The sequence below is a fragment of the Hippoglossus stenolepis genome, chromosome 2, assembly GCF_022539355.2.
Source record: "Hippoglossus stenolepis isolate QCI-W04-F060 chromosome 2, HSTE1.2, whole genome shotgun sequence".
Classification (NCBI taxonomy): Eukaryota; Metazoa; Chordata; class Actinopteri; order Pleuronectiformes; family Pleuronectidae; genus Hippoglossus; species Hippoglossus stenolepis.
This window is the reverse complement of record NC_061484.1, coordinates 23,895,695-23,910,694: the sequence shown is the minus strand read 5'-3', so window position 1 is coordinate 23,910,694 and position 15,000 is coordinate 23,895,695. Positions and strand designations below refer to the sequence as shown.

The following is a 15,000-nucleotide window of genomic DNA, read 5'->3' as shown; positions in this document are numbered from 1 at the left end:
CCCGGCGCTGATCCCCCCCCGCCCCTCCTCACCGCTCCTCTGTCTCCTCTTCGTCCCGCAGCCGCCTCACCTGCACAGCGGGGGGCACCGGAGCTCCTCAGCGGACACTTTGCTGAGCGCCAGGCTACTTGGACCATGGGGGAGAGCAGCCCGGCACAGTGACTCCCGGCAGCCCGAGAAACCCACAGCCACGACTGTCACACACTGCGGACACCGATCTTCAGCCATGACCCGTTAGGTTCCTGCCGGAGGGAGGATTGACCATCTCCTGACACCGCGGGAGACGAGCAGAGGCCTTTCTTCGGTTGTGTCAGTCTGCAGATGGACCGAGTGCCCCCGGCACTGGCCGCTAAGATGCGCTGGATCATGCTGGTGCTCGCCGGCTTGACTTTCTGGGGCAAAGTGACGATTTGTAACTGTTTCGACTACGAGGAGCCAGAATACGACTATTACGAGGAGGAGAGAGCGGAGACCATTGACTACAAGGACCCGTGTAAAGCCGGTGAGTCCTTCACTCTTGTATTCTAAGTGTTTTTACGCGAGCGCATTGGCCCTGATGGCACGTGCATGTGTTTTTATGAGAGATGACAGCGCGCGTGCACCGGTCCAGATGTTCCTCTGTCCCCCAACATTCAAACCCAATGAGTTAATCGTGACCCGTGTGCACGTGCAGCCCGGCGACGGTGCTGTAAACCAGTATGTTCCTCGAGACTCACGCACAGTCAGCGCGTGCATAGCCTGTGTGTGTGTGTGTGTGTGTGTGTGTGTGTGTGGGGGGTTGTTGGTTCTGACAGTGGCGTGCGTGTGAGAGGACAGTCTGTGCACGTGCGTGTAAGTGTGCGTCTGTCTGTGTTTGCGCGTGTCCAGATGTGAAGGTGAGAAACAGCTGGAGTTGACTGTTCCAAAACATGCGCTGATGCTCTCCCTCTCTCTACACACACACACACACACACACACACACACACACACACACACACACACACACACACACACACACACACAGTACATTACATTGCCTTACATTGATTTCCTGTAGACTTAACTAACTTAAACCTTAAGACATGTCTTCACCTTAAAATTTTACGATGTACATTATAATGACTCAGTTTTTGTCCCCATGAGGAAGACAAGTCCCCAGAATGTTGTATAAAGAGATTTAGGTCCCCACAACATGAGTAATACGTGGACCACACACACACACACACACACACACACACACACACACACACACACACACACACACACACACACACACACACACACACACACACTTTGTGTATGATATTTAACTACAGGCTGTTCGAAGCTGCAGATGTGTTTTTGTCTTTGTGTACATGTTAAAGGTTTTCACTTGTCTAGTATAGATCTTTTATAAGTGTGTGTGTGTGTGTGTGTGTGTGTGTGTGTGTGTGTGTGTGTGTGTGTGTGTGTGTGTGTGTGTGTGTGTGTGTGTGTGTGTGTGTTTTGCAGTGGTGTCTTTGTTCACTCCACCCAAATGAACTCATGTAGTCAACACAAAGCCTGGAGATTCACTTACAGCCCTAATGTCAAAGTAATGGTCCTTTCTTTACCTCTTTAATACACAGTGTCTGTCCTGATTGGTGTCACTCTGTCCAGTCTGCCTCTGGCTGCACAAATATAAAGTGTTCAGACAAATGTTTTATACAATACCTGAGTTTCTGTATTAGAAGTAAAACCGCAGTTTTCCAACATGTTAAATAAGTACGTTAGTGCCTTAAGAATTTAGAAATCAGTTTTTATTGAATGAAATATGCCAAAGTGCCAAGTGCATCAGGGAGGAGCACAGTCAGCTATACAGGAATGTTGCATAAATAAACCTCAGGCTAAATTGAGCAAAGCGTCGTGATTTATATGAGGAAATATTTACCCAAAGAAGAATATTTAAACAAAACCAAAAATCTAAAAGAGCGTTTCATGTCAACCTGTTCTCCTCCCAGACAGGTTCCCTCCATCAGCTCTCCTCCTCCTCCCTCTCCCTCCTCTCCTCTCCTCTCCTCTCTCCTCTCTCCTCCTCTCTCCTCCTCTCCCCTCCTCTCTCCCTCCTCTCCTCTCCTCTCCTCCTCTCCTCCTCTCCTCTCCTCTGTGGTGTTGTAAGAGCAGTTTGCATCTTCTTAAATCTGGATTCTTGTTTTGGTTACGCCCGTTGAACTTGGCGTGTTTGTGTACACGTACGTCCATGTGTGCGTAAATGGCAGTTAATGTTGTGTGTGATGACACGTTGGACCGATAAGAACTCCACCCAGAGCACTGAGCGTCCACACACTGACCAACACACATTCCTCACATACCAAATACACAAACCTGACACCGGCCAGTGTGTGTGTGTGTATGTATGTGTGTGTGTTTGTTCATCTGCATGTTACACTGATCTCTGTGTTGGTGATTTTTATGTTGATACTGGGGTCCCATGACTCTGTGGCTTTTGCTTATGCTGACTTAACATGTCTGTGTGAGTGTGTGTGTGTGTGTGTGTGTGTGTGTGTGTGTGTGTGTGTGTGTGTGTGTGTGTGTGTGTGTGTGTTTGGCTGGGAGCCCGGCAGGTTACAGGGAGACAGTCAGTCTACATACTGTGTAACTGAGTGACTCCTGTAGGTTAAAATAACGGAGTGAGAAAACCGACAGCGCTGATTTGTTTGATTTGCTGTGAACATAAAGGAAGCAGTTACTCTTCAGTGGCAAGAAAAAGTACATGGACCTTACATGTACCTGCATTCATCAATAAACCTGTCACAGAATGTGATCTTATCTTCATCTCAGAGTGTATCACCACCACAACGAATAAGAATCCAAGTGATAGGAGAGAGAAACCAATGAATTAGGGACTAGAGAGGGGCGGGGCATGACGTGCTGCAGAGGTCTGGGTCTGGACTTGACGTGAAGAACATCAGTGTTACGAGGTTTTCTTCAGATTCAACACAGATCTAATGTCTGCCTCCCTTTATTCACGCCACTGGGAAAGCTTGAGTCCAGTCAGGAGACTTATTCCCCCCTCACTGACTGACTGACTGATGGACTGACTGTACGGACATTTGCTTCTGTCTCTATGTGCGATATTTGGAGTCAAACACCCCAGGACGGTCACAGTAGTATCTGTTAAGTTAAAACATTTTTCAAACCGAGTGGAAATGTCTTCACGCTTCACACTGACTGAAACAAATCGATGTCTCTTTTTGTCCGCTAATTTTTATGCATGTGTTCATTTTGTGCTCAGCTCTAAGCGCAGCAGGTCAACTGGGCTTTCAAGCTTTACTCATATTCACTTCATTTTCAATTCAATTAATTCCACGTAGTTTATTTGTATCGCACCGAATTCCAACACACGTGATCTCAAGGCGCTTTACACAGTTTGACACGTAGGAACACTTACTTGACGGCTCATTACCCGAGGGTCCGTTTAGTCGGTGTTATGGAGCTTTGGGTCAAACTACAGGCTCCTTACCTGAACGTACGTTAACACTATGATTCTGACCATGTGAGACGTTTCCTCCACGTTCCCCTAAAAGTTAAGATCCATTAAAAATCCTTTCTTGATTTCTGAAAGGCAAACTGATGAATTAGTTATTCCAACATATTAAGGGCCATTGACTTATCTCAGCTTCCACATGTGAGGATTTCCTCTGTTTATATCATTGCATATTGTAACTTTTGCTTTGTGGATTGTTTGGTCGGACATAACGAGCAAATTCAATTGGCCTCTGGGGACTTGTAATGGGTATTTACTTTTTCATTTGTTTCTGGGAATGTGTTCATGATGTCTTCCACCATCTCACACATAATAAAAGTGAACATAACATGTAAACAGTTCATGACTATTCTCTACTATATCTATCTTTTATGCAGATATATTATTTTAGATGTAATAAAACACCTACAAGTACACACCCCGACTAACTACCATCATCTAAATACGATTTACATGCACAAATGCATCAAGTCGAGGGTTTACATGCACAACCATGGATTTTCTTAATTTATGGGCATTTTCACTATTTTCTCAGCAGATTAACCAGTGATAAACTGATTAGTAGTTGCAGCCTTATCATCAACCGATTGTGTTTTCGGGGGGGTAAAGACTTTGTGTGTGTGCAGCTTGTAAGAAGTGGAAGCGTGGCTCATTCCTGGCCTGACCCTGTGGCATCAGTCTGAGTGGTTGGTATTCCGCCTCCTGTTTTCGCTGGGAAAACACAAGAGGGAATATTTGGCTGGCTGCTTATCTCCTCCGAGTCCCGCGCTGGTAGACGGGAGAACACACACTTCCAGGCCTTTGTGAAGTGATTTCCCTATGTGAACACACACAGGCACACATTCGATACACACACACACTCAGAGCTCCCTCCATTCACCCGCGCTTATCTCTTCCTGGTTGTCTGCATCCTGCTACTCAGCTGGAGATGACACACGCGGCGTGCACGCACGCACACACACTGGCGCGGACGTGCACGAGCCCCTTACGCTCACTCAAGAGTCATTCATGCTTCCTTCCAAATCACTGTTCTCGTAAAACGCTCACACACGGAGCGAAAGCTAAACAAACCCCTGTGTCCGAATGAAGCTGTTTCTTCAAGAGCGAACCCCAGAGACGGACTTCTTGTTCTCTTCGTCAGATACAATAGTGTATCATAGGAATGGGTTGTGACCGTGTGTACAATACATAATGTACTTTTTCTCATGGACACACGTCGCTGAGCTCAGGATTTTACAACACGAGTTTAAGAGATAAGAAACCTGCATCCGAGCTGTTATGATTTCAAAGAAAATGTAAAAAATGGAGAGTTGTGGTTTGTTAGGTTAACTGGTGACTCTTAATTATCTGCTGTTGTGAATTATAGACTTTATATAAAGATAGGTGACGCATCTCCGCTTCCTCACATTGTACAATAATGGCGCTAGAACATCCCAGATACAGGTGCCGCGATCTTTTGACGCCGTTTGGAGCCGGAGTTCGTCCGGCTGCTGATTCTTAGCGCAGAGCAGGAGACGACTTTGTTACGGTTTTATTGTGACGAGCATCAACTCCAGACGTGACTCAGTGTGTGTGCAGGTACTGTGGCATTTGAAGAGTACAGCTTCTATTGAGGAGTAGAGTGTTGCTTGATTTTGAAAACCTGAACAGCATCAGACCAACACGTTTTAGGGAACTTGGAGATCTATATAAACGTAATAAAAAGGTGTTAAATGTGGAACCTTAAAATGTAAGGTTCAAACAAATACACACATCGCAGAGGTTCACCTATTTTATTAAAAAAATAATAACAATAATGCCGACTTTGTAAATATATTTTGGGTACATCTATGTAGTAGTGTGTGGGGCTGTTCCAGAACATGAGTCAACCTCTGTGTCGTTAGTTGGGCAACTTCAGAAAATCCTTTGAAATTTACAGTGTGGGCTGTTTGTTTCCAGACGGCATGCTGGGTAAATTTATCCTCGTGTTTATTTGAGCGATGACTGCGGTAAAAGAAACACTTCATCGGAAATCTACAGCAGTGGCCACGTTTAGTGTGTAAACAAAAAAGAAAAACTATTTGCGTTGCGAGTCAAACCGTGAGTGTTTTTTTCTCTGGAACGTTCAAACATTTTCATCTCACGAGTCTCAGTTTTTACTTTCTAGAGCGAATCTGCGAATGTTCATTTACTTGGTTCACAGTTTGCACGAGCACGATAAAAGTTGCATTTAGTCTGAACACATCTATATATGTTCAACAAAGCAAATTAAAGCTGCAAACGTGAAGTTAGATTCTCAACCATACTGTACCGAACTGTATACTAATGGTTTGCTGTTATTGTGTAGGTGAGATCTGAAGTTGACGGCTGTTGGATGAATTGTGACTGAGCTGAACTTTTGCTCTATGAAGCAGAAAATGAATGAAACCTTCAAAGTAGCAACACACGACCAGTGTTTTGGTCTTTTTCTGGATTCAGGTGTCTCTTCAGTGGCTGTCAGCTCTGTCCTACAGATGTTTCTCTATCGAAGTTTAACTACCACCTCAGTTATATGAGTGGGCCGAGTTTATCGAAAACAGATGTACTTGTGTGTGTGTGTGTGTGTGTGTGTGGAGTAAAGCCCACCATGTCGTGACAGCGAGCTGCAGCTACTGTTCACCCCTTCCCCCCATTCCTCAGTAGGAAGGAAACAAGAGCAATGTGTGTGTGTGTTTGACACCGTGGCAGTGTGTGTGTGTGTGTGTGTGTTAGAGAGCGAGCGGCCTCACTCATATTATATTAAACAGGATTTTCCCGAGCAGAGTGCTGCTGCCACTGAGCTTCCGAAGTCTTCCTCAGGATTCCCTCCTCAGCACAAACTCTGCGGCCGCGCTGAGAGCCCACTGTTTGTTTTGGAGCGTCATTGTTCCGGAGCCACAGAAGTCATGAGTCAGCACCGGCATCACCCCCCACCCCCACCCACCTGCCACGCATTGCTCAATTATTAAATGTCTAGGTGCCTTTCGTGTCACCTCGCTTTTCCTGTTGGTATTTATAGCAGCCACGATTATTCCATACAGTCAAACTCCGGTTCTTTAATCTCTTCCCACAGCTTTTACAAGTGCTCCCAGTGTGAAGCTACACACGCTCTGATGTTTGTGTAGGAACAAGTCTTAATTGTGTGTGTGTGTGTGATGTGAAAATGTGCACAGAAGAAGTGTGCACGTACACAACAACCAGACAATGAGCAATTAAAAAACTTTAGTCTGAAACAAACATCCTGCACTTTATTTTCTACAAGTAACAACATCATTATGTTGCACTTCTACCTAAAGGCAAATACTTACACAGTCGTGGGTAAATTCCCAAGATTTCCCTTTTGAAATAGATTTATTTACATAAAACAATCAGCAGGAATTTAAGCAAGCGGCTGCAGGTTCGTTACTGACGCAGAACTTTCCTCTTCCTCTCACCTCGTTTCACACTGTCCCGTCGAACTCTAAAGTTTAGCTGAGGGCTTTCGACGGCACTCTCTGCTGCTTCTTGACAGGTGTGAGTTGGACGTATGTGTTGCCTGTTGTTTTCACACCAAATATACAAGCGTGCAAACTTTGCAGAATGTAAAGTATAGAAAAAGAGCATTATGGCAAGTGTTATCCTACAATCAGGACAATTCGATTGCTGTAGAATAGATCTGAATACAAACACGGAGAGAAATAGCAGTTTTTCATTATGTGTGTTAAAGCAGCCCAAACTCCACCATGTCTAACTTCTTACTATGTTAAAGAAAGTTCCTGGATCCGCCCGTTTATCCAGATCTGATCCAAAATGCAATGGGTTCTTCTTTGGGTCACACCACGCCCGTCTGCAGTTTCATGGAATTTATCTTTTTGAGTAATCCTCAATTTAAAAGAAGCAGAACTTCAATGGGGAGATCTGAGGCTCGGTCGCCTGGGAGGAACCGGCCCGGCTCCATTCAGCGGTCGAGAGGGAACGGACCAGGTCAATAAATCTGAAAGGTATTTGGGTTAAAGACCATTCAAGGCTTTTAAAAGTGAGCAACAGGGGGAAAAATGCTCTTGATGTACAACTTTCAGAGCAGAACTATCTCCTGTTCCTCTGATGTGCACATCAGAGCCTGGTGACACGCTGGGCCAGCGGGTGCACATACCCAGGGCCACCCTGATGGTAAACGGAGACGTGTTCGTGTCCCGTCACAATGTCTGGCCAAACCCATGACCTGCAGGAGAGGAGTCTCGGTGCGACAGTAATGGGATTAGGAGGTTCTACACCAGTGTTATCTCTCTGTCATATGATATCATGTTATTCTGTCTCATACCAAACATTTTCTCGGCCTCTTATCTCCTTCGGGTTTATGAGAACAATTTTAACCGTGCACTTCTTTTGAAGTCGCAGATGTTGCTTTTGCTTTGACCTGAATATTGTAATTATCTACGTTTCGTTTGTTACAGCCCAAACAAACACATGGGACTAGTAACCCAATAACTTTGAATTCCTTTGACCTTTAATGTGATTTTTACTCGACTTACACTGGAATGTTTTGGGTGTATTCTCCACCTCAGGCAACTAACTCTATATTCTATTTCCTTTCTTATGTTTTTGGACAAGAACACAATCTTTTTTATAAAATTTTCTCTGTGTTAGTATTAATATAGTTCTACTTGGTACCTTATGACAGTTTGAACGTATATTCCTGTAAATTTGATCTGTTTATGAACAGAGATGTTTGTCATTAACTGTTTAATCACGAACCAGAAATATAAAATTTAAGCCGATGAACACTTTCAGTTAAAAAGGGACAAATTAGACTAAGGGTCTTCATTTTCTATATTAATGGGTTATACTGTGTAGGTCTATTGGTCTGTTTCATCCTGTCTAACTCCTGCAGGTGCCTGATCGTGTGAATCCTCATGTTCTGTTTGCTCGTGTGAGAGTTAACCCTTGTTTCAAAAATATGTTGTATTGGCATTTTTGTTCCATTCAAAGTAGAACAACGGCTCGTGTATACGTCTCTGTTCAGGATCAGTCTGGCCGTTATTTCCAGGTCGTTTCAGACGTCCAGTTGTTCGCCTGACTGCTCTGCCATCTGTTCTTATCAGTGTTCATGCATGAAGAAACTTATGCTACCCTAGTCTGCAGACACACACACACACACACACACACACACACACACACACACACACACACACACACACACACACACACACACACACACACACACACACACACACACACACAAAGAGACACACTGGGCTGGAGGTAAGCACAGTGGGATGTATCAGTGTAGAGGTGTGTAACTGGGCCTCTGTCAGTGTCTGGAACTGTGTTTCAGCCAGAAATAACATATGATTAGATTAGTGTGTGTGTGTGTGTGTGTGTGTGTGTGTGTGTGTGTGTGTGTGTGTGTGTGTGTAGTTTGTCCAAGTTTGTCTTCGGTATTTTACTGTGAATTTAAAAAGTTTTGTAATCATCATGTTTTTTTCGCCCGTGCATTTCTGGTGCGTTGCCTCATCGTGAGCGTTTTCATGTCCGTGAGCTCGAACCCCGGCGCCGGCTCCTGCTCACGGAGCGTTGGTGTGGATCAACCGGTTTGCACAATGATTACTTGTGGAGGAAATCTTCTAACAGGGTCAAGATAATCTCTTTTTAATATTACAGCACGCTCACAGTCACTGTTATGTACAGCATAATATTAACACGCACTGGATCAGCACACACACACACACACACACACACACACACACACACACACACACACACACACACACACACACACACACACACACACACACACACACACACACTTTCCCACCTACAGTGTGACCTTATATTTTCATAATGAGAAGCTTAAGCTTAATGTGTGTGTGTGTGTGTGTGTGTGTGTGTGTGTGTGTGTGTGTGTGTGTGTGTGTGTGTGTGTGTGTGTGTGTGTGTGTGTGTGTGTGTGTGTGTGTGTGTGTGTGTGTGTGTGTGTGTGTGTGTTTAGCTTCACCCCAGTGACTGCGGCATGAGGGAATAACTCTGTGTGTATAATTCTTCACGTCGCTGCACTGGCCTGTTTGTCAAATAACACAAGGAACAGGAAGAGCCACTAAATAACAAAATGGGAAACGATGATCTGCGGTGACGCCAAACAATAATGTTTGTGTTTAAGATTCTGCTCTTACACAACGTGACGTGATAATGTGTACGTTACCAAACCCCCATATATCACTTGTGTTGTGGTTTTCTCCTGCCGACTGTGACCATTTAGGATTATTCATTAAATAAGTTCATATCTTTATGAAAAATACTAAATATATTGTTTTACAGCAATATTCATAGTGTGGGGGGGGGGACCAATACTAATGTCATTAACTGACTAAAAACATGTAAACATGAGCGGATGAAAGATTGAAAGCCACAAAGAAACAGAGATAAAAAAAATGAATTATATGAAATATGGTTTTCAGCATGTTGATGATAATAACATCTTTACTTTATATTGCACTTTTCAAAACACAGTTGCAAGGTGTTACAAATAAAAAAAAAAGAAGGAAACAATTAAAGAAAAATGTAATTAGAATGATCATAATTGCAAAATGTCAAATGAGGTTTGAGATCAAATGTAAAAATGTTAAATTACTGTATGTAACAATTTGTTGTTCTTTATATATTTTCTTTTTTTATATATTCTAATATCGTTTAGCATTTTACAGGTTTTGCTGCGTCTTTAAATGCAGATCTAATCGTCAAATTTATTAAATGTCACTGCATCTTATCGATTTATTAATAGATTACAGTTAACTGCACAGAAAGGTTGACGATCGGGCTCATATGTGCTCATGGTCCCAAACTTGATGATGAAAACGGCACAAATGCATTTTAATCTTCCAGGTCGCACAACCACACACACACAGAGCCGCTGCTGCTGCACAAAGCTGACATTGCTCCTGTCTGCACGATACAACTGCTCTGGAAACAGAAGGACATGGTGGGAGGTGCCGGACGCATGTGAAGGAAGTTTGACTCTCAGTTTGTGTTTGGTGCATTACTCCTGAGTGTGTGAGTGTGTGTGTGTGTGTTTGCTGCAGTGCCCCTGCTGAAGGTTATACAGTAAGGCCCTGGTCAGCATGCTGCAGGTCTCCTGGGACGTCCCGGGGTTTTACGGATCAATATCTCTCCTCCTGCATCTCCCTGCCTCGCCGTCCTCACCCCTCCTCACCCCTCCTCACCCACTCTCTTGACTTTGGGGCTATTTATGGTTCCTCTATGGATTAACGAGACCCCGACAATCAATGGGCCAAACTTACTATCACTGTTCTCTGCCTGCTCTTCTCGCTTTGTGTCTCTGCTTGTGTCAGCTGCTTTACTCGGGGAAAACTTTCAGTCCCTGTGGTTTCTCTCGTGGCCCTGAAAGATGTGAAGGTGCCAGAAGTCTAAAGTCAGTTCAGTGTCACAAACACACTGTCCCACAAACCAAAAGCTGACGGAATATCATTTCAAAGACAGTGAAGGAGACATTTTGCTCGTATTCAGGTTCATCATTATAATTTGGGTCATTACTTGAAAAGCTTCACAACCTCTAACTTTCCTCAAACTGCTGCAGCTCCTCCTTTCAGCCTCTGTCTGAACCTTCAGCTACGTCCATACTACTTCGCTTTTATTTGAAAGCATCGTATGTGCATGCCGGTGTAAGCTACACAGGAATTGTTGCTGATCGCTCGAATCATAGCTCGTCTTCTACGCATGTAAAAAAACTGTATCATTGTAAAATATAGAATTTAACTGCACAACAGCTGTTAGCAAAGACAACGGGAGTCAGCAACGCTTGTGATTGATTATCGAAGTTGCATTCTACACTGATGCCGGCTGTGTTCTTATGGAAATTGGTCATGTGAAAGGAGCCTGATGCCATGTCGTGACCGAATAGACCCAATCAGCAAGCGGCGTCTACGTCATCATTTCCAAACATCTCAGTTTCTGCCCGTTCAGACCAAAACGCCACCGTGGAGTTTTCAATCATAAATGGAGCCAGCAGCGTTTACAAACCTCTCAGCTTTATCGGTTCTAAAACTCCGGAGTAGTGTGGACGTTGATGGGCTTTGGGCTTTTAACAATTTGTATCCATTTTACATGCAGAAAAAAAAACTTTCTAACAAACTAGGGGTCAGAAAAACAAGTCTCCTTTAAGGTGTTGTTAATGTCGTTTTCCGTGTCTCGCTACGACACCACGTACACAGAGGGTGCAGTGCAGGGGAGAGTCAGAGCAAACCGTCGCTGTCTGTAATTTGGTGTCAGAAATAACATTTGTACCGGCGTCTGTGCCGACCACATCAAGCGCCGCTGTAATCCTGTTATTTTAGTTTCTTTATACGGCAAAGTCGCACCCACATGAACCACTTCAGAATCAAATAAACTGCTTTTACATCTCAAGTCTGAGGCTTTACTTTCCTGCCAACGAGTCGCTGAGCACAGACTTTATATTTAACCCTCCAGTGCTGCATTGTATTGTCTAGATAATAGATGCATGATGTGCTAACACATCTATTACTGCAGCTCCACCCTCCAGATTTGACATTATCCTCATATCTATCTAATCAAAATGTCACACACCTCCACTCGGCAGCACACACACACTCCTCGTCTGTGTCTGATATCCTGATTCGTAAACCATCTGTGGTCATTGTGGCGAACTGGTTCAACAATAGCACCGAGTCGAGCACAATGGCACCCTGACCCCCCGTTTCCCTCAGCGGCGATCCTAATTAGCCGAGCTTCTCCCGTGCCATTGTTAATGTATCAGTGTCCCGGGTCCCTGTGGAGCGCTGCGACTCTGCTCAGCTAATCATTCAGCGATGATTATCACTCAGGTGCTCATTGTTAGAGGCCGGGAGACAGAAACTCGGCCGCGTGGAGGACGAGAGGTTGAAGCAGGAGAAAATGGACGTTGAAAAGTCTTCTCTAATTCTGTCTCTGCAGAGAAATGGTTTGTGATGATCTCTGCTCGAACGTCTGCGCTGGTCCTTGTTTTCTGCAGCTTTCCTGTGGATCTAGAAGTTACCTCCTGAAACATTTTGGCCCCCCGACGCACTGACTGCTCTGTTCCTTATTGATGTCTGGCTCCTGCTCTGTTTGTTCACTGAACGTCGATACTGTGCCGCCAAAAAAAGAAGGAACATGATAAATTTTTCTCTATTAAGGTTTTAACTACATGAAGCAACGGCGATTTTTTTTACATGTGCAATACAAAACACACTGAAGTTCAAGCAATCGGGCATTAAAATATGAGTCCATTTTTTAACGTGTGCATTTTACAGTCTCTGGCCCTTTTCCAAGAGATAAGTGAATCCTTAACCCTGTTAGTCTTGCATCGCTTCAAGGTGCCCGTGAGAGACATGAAACATGGCGGGAGCTGCTCCATTGAAGGCGCCTGGTTGCTTTTTTGTCTGTTTAAACCCATATGAAAGATGTGGACGATGGAGGTGAAATAAGAAAAACACAAATCTCCAAAAAAGGAGACATCACCCGGGGGCGCACTGTGTAAAAATAAAATCTGGAGAAGGCATCAGTCCCATTCACAGGGTATGTGTTGAAAATTATGGCTTCTAAAAGATGAGATGCTTTTGCTGACATGTGAGTCAATTCTTATTGTTAATCATGTGTAAATAATATTTTTGATAATACACTAATATCTTTAATAATGCACCAGGTTAAAGGGCTTCCTGGTAAAATAAAACCATAAATTATCTGAGAACCTCTGGATCGAATCGGGACCAAGGGAATCGGAACTGATAAGATTCCACGGAATTAAGTTGTGTTGCCGAGGAAAGAGGAAGGATGAGGGGGAGAGTGGGGGAGAGGGGAGTGTGTGTGTGTGTGTGTGTGTGTGTCGCGCTCTCCTGTTGATATTAACTATGATTGCCTCCACACTTGGGTGAAGTTTGGTTGCAGGATCGCAGTGAGTGAAACTATCGTACCCTGTGTGTGCTGTGGTATGAGAGAACTGTTAAAACATAGAGAATCAATAACTAGAAGGTCAATCAGCACCCAGGATAAAGAGAAACACCCGAGCCACTTCCTGGTGTGTGAACTGTATCATGACTCCAATACTTACAAGAGCTCAGTGTTTTTTTCCTAAATCAAAAGGTTCTCACGTCTCTGAACGGGTCAAACAGTTTGAACGGAGATTCAGAGGAAATCTGATCAAAACCCTTAAAAGCCTTGAAAAATCAGGACATTGTTCTGGAAACCGACTCCAGTTGATCAGGTCTGATTCTGTTTGGGTCCTGTGGTTCCAACGTCTTTCATCGGTCACTGCAGTGTTCGCAAAAGTCACTGCTAACAATTTACTCTCAACCCCCTTGTGGAGTTTTTGCAAAACGACCGTGCCGCTGTTGTTGTGGTGACACTTCATTAATAAGATTATTCTCTCTTATGGCTCCGCGCCGGGCGACAGCCAGAGGCCCGGAGGCGTCGTGTTTTTCCAGTTGCGTCCCATTTCCTGTGAACACGACATCTTAAGAACCCCTCGAGGGAATTCGTCAAGTTTGGTACAAGCATTGATTGGATTTCGGTGGTCAAGGTCAAGGTTTGACTCACGTTGTCTTGAGGAAACCTCGAGAGAATCCTTTTTATATTCGGCACAAATGTTCACGTCGGCTGTGTCTGAAATCCCTCATTCACTAACCGCTACTTCTCTATATAGGGAATTCTATGTAGACGACTATATAGTGAGGTCATCGGCAAGAGAAAAACAAAACGCTTCCGGACACATTTTCCTTGCTACGGTAATTTTGTCATTGTCGTAGGGTCATGACGCAAAACAACAACGTCGGCTGGTGGAAAATCCAACAATACATTTTAAATGTTTATTATACATTTATTTAAAATACACGTTGAATGAGCATCTTTAAATGTAGAGATACACTTGCTTGCCTCAGTTTGTGCTGTGATGCTCTGGTTTGTTCGTATCTCTTCCACGAGCGCAATGCATGATGGTATATTTTGCTCGGTGAGTGACCATCGGTCCTACTTTTCATGATGCATTGTGGGAAACAAGGAGTTCACTATATAGGGGTATAAATAAATGTCTCTTAACATTCAGACAGGACTACAAAATGGATATACTGGACTATATAGTGATTGGTGAGTGATTTCAGAGTCACGGATGAACTGATAAGATTCATAAGAGTCAGTCAAAGGTCAAAGGTCACAGTGGCCTCACCACACACGTGTTTGATTGACGATGACACGATGCTGATGTGACTGTGGCGTTTTCCTCCCTCTCTTCCAGCTGTTTTCTGGGGCGACATCGCTCTGGACGAGGAGGACCTGCGAATGTTCCAGATCGACAGGACGATAGACCTCACGCAGCACACACACATGCACACACACTCCCGGCAGGGCCACACGTCTGGTGAGTGGACTCAACGTAGCGATTTGGAATCGTTGGCCCGATTGCACGATGTCGATGTTTTAAATCTTGGCCCTTGTGTGTGTGTGTGTGTCAGGCGGCCTAGAGGAACATGAAATCGCAAAGAAGAGAGGGTCGTTAT

General features: G+C 44.2%; 1 protein-coding gene across 1 annotated transcript in view; it reads left to right on the top strand.

Annotated features, from left to right (window-relative positions):
* The window catches only part of tll1 (tolloid-like 1), a 44,085-nt gene that overhangs the window by 2,755 nt on the left and 26,330 nt on the right, over positions 1 to 15,000 (top strand). The window contains exons 2-4 of the mRNA XM_035181870.2: positions 62 to 502; positions 14,739 to 14,861; positions 14,956 to 15,000. The exon at positions 14,956 to 15,000 is cut by the window's right edge and continues 36 nt beyond it. Coding sequence (XP_035037761.1) covers positions 322 to 502; positions 14,739 to 14,861; positions 14,956 to 15,000 — 349 coding nt within the window. The 5' untranslated portion in view covers positions 62 to 321. The remainder of the gene's footprint in view (positions 1 to 61; positions 503 to 14,738; positions 14,862 to 14,955) is intronic.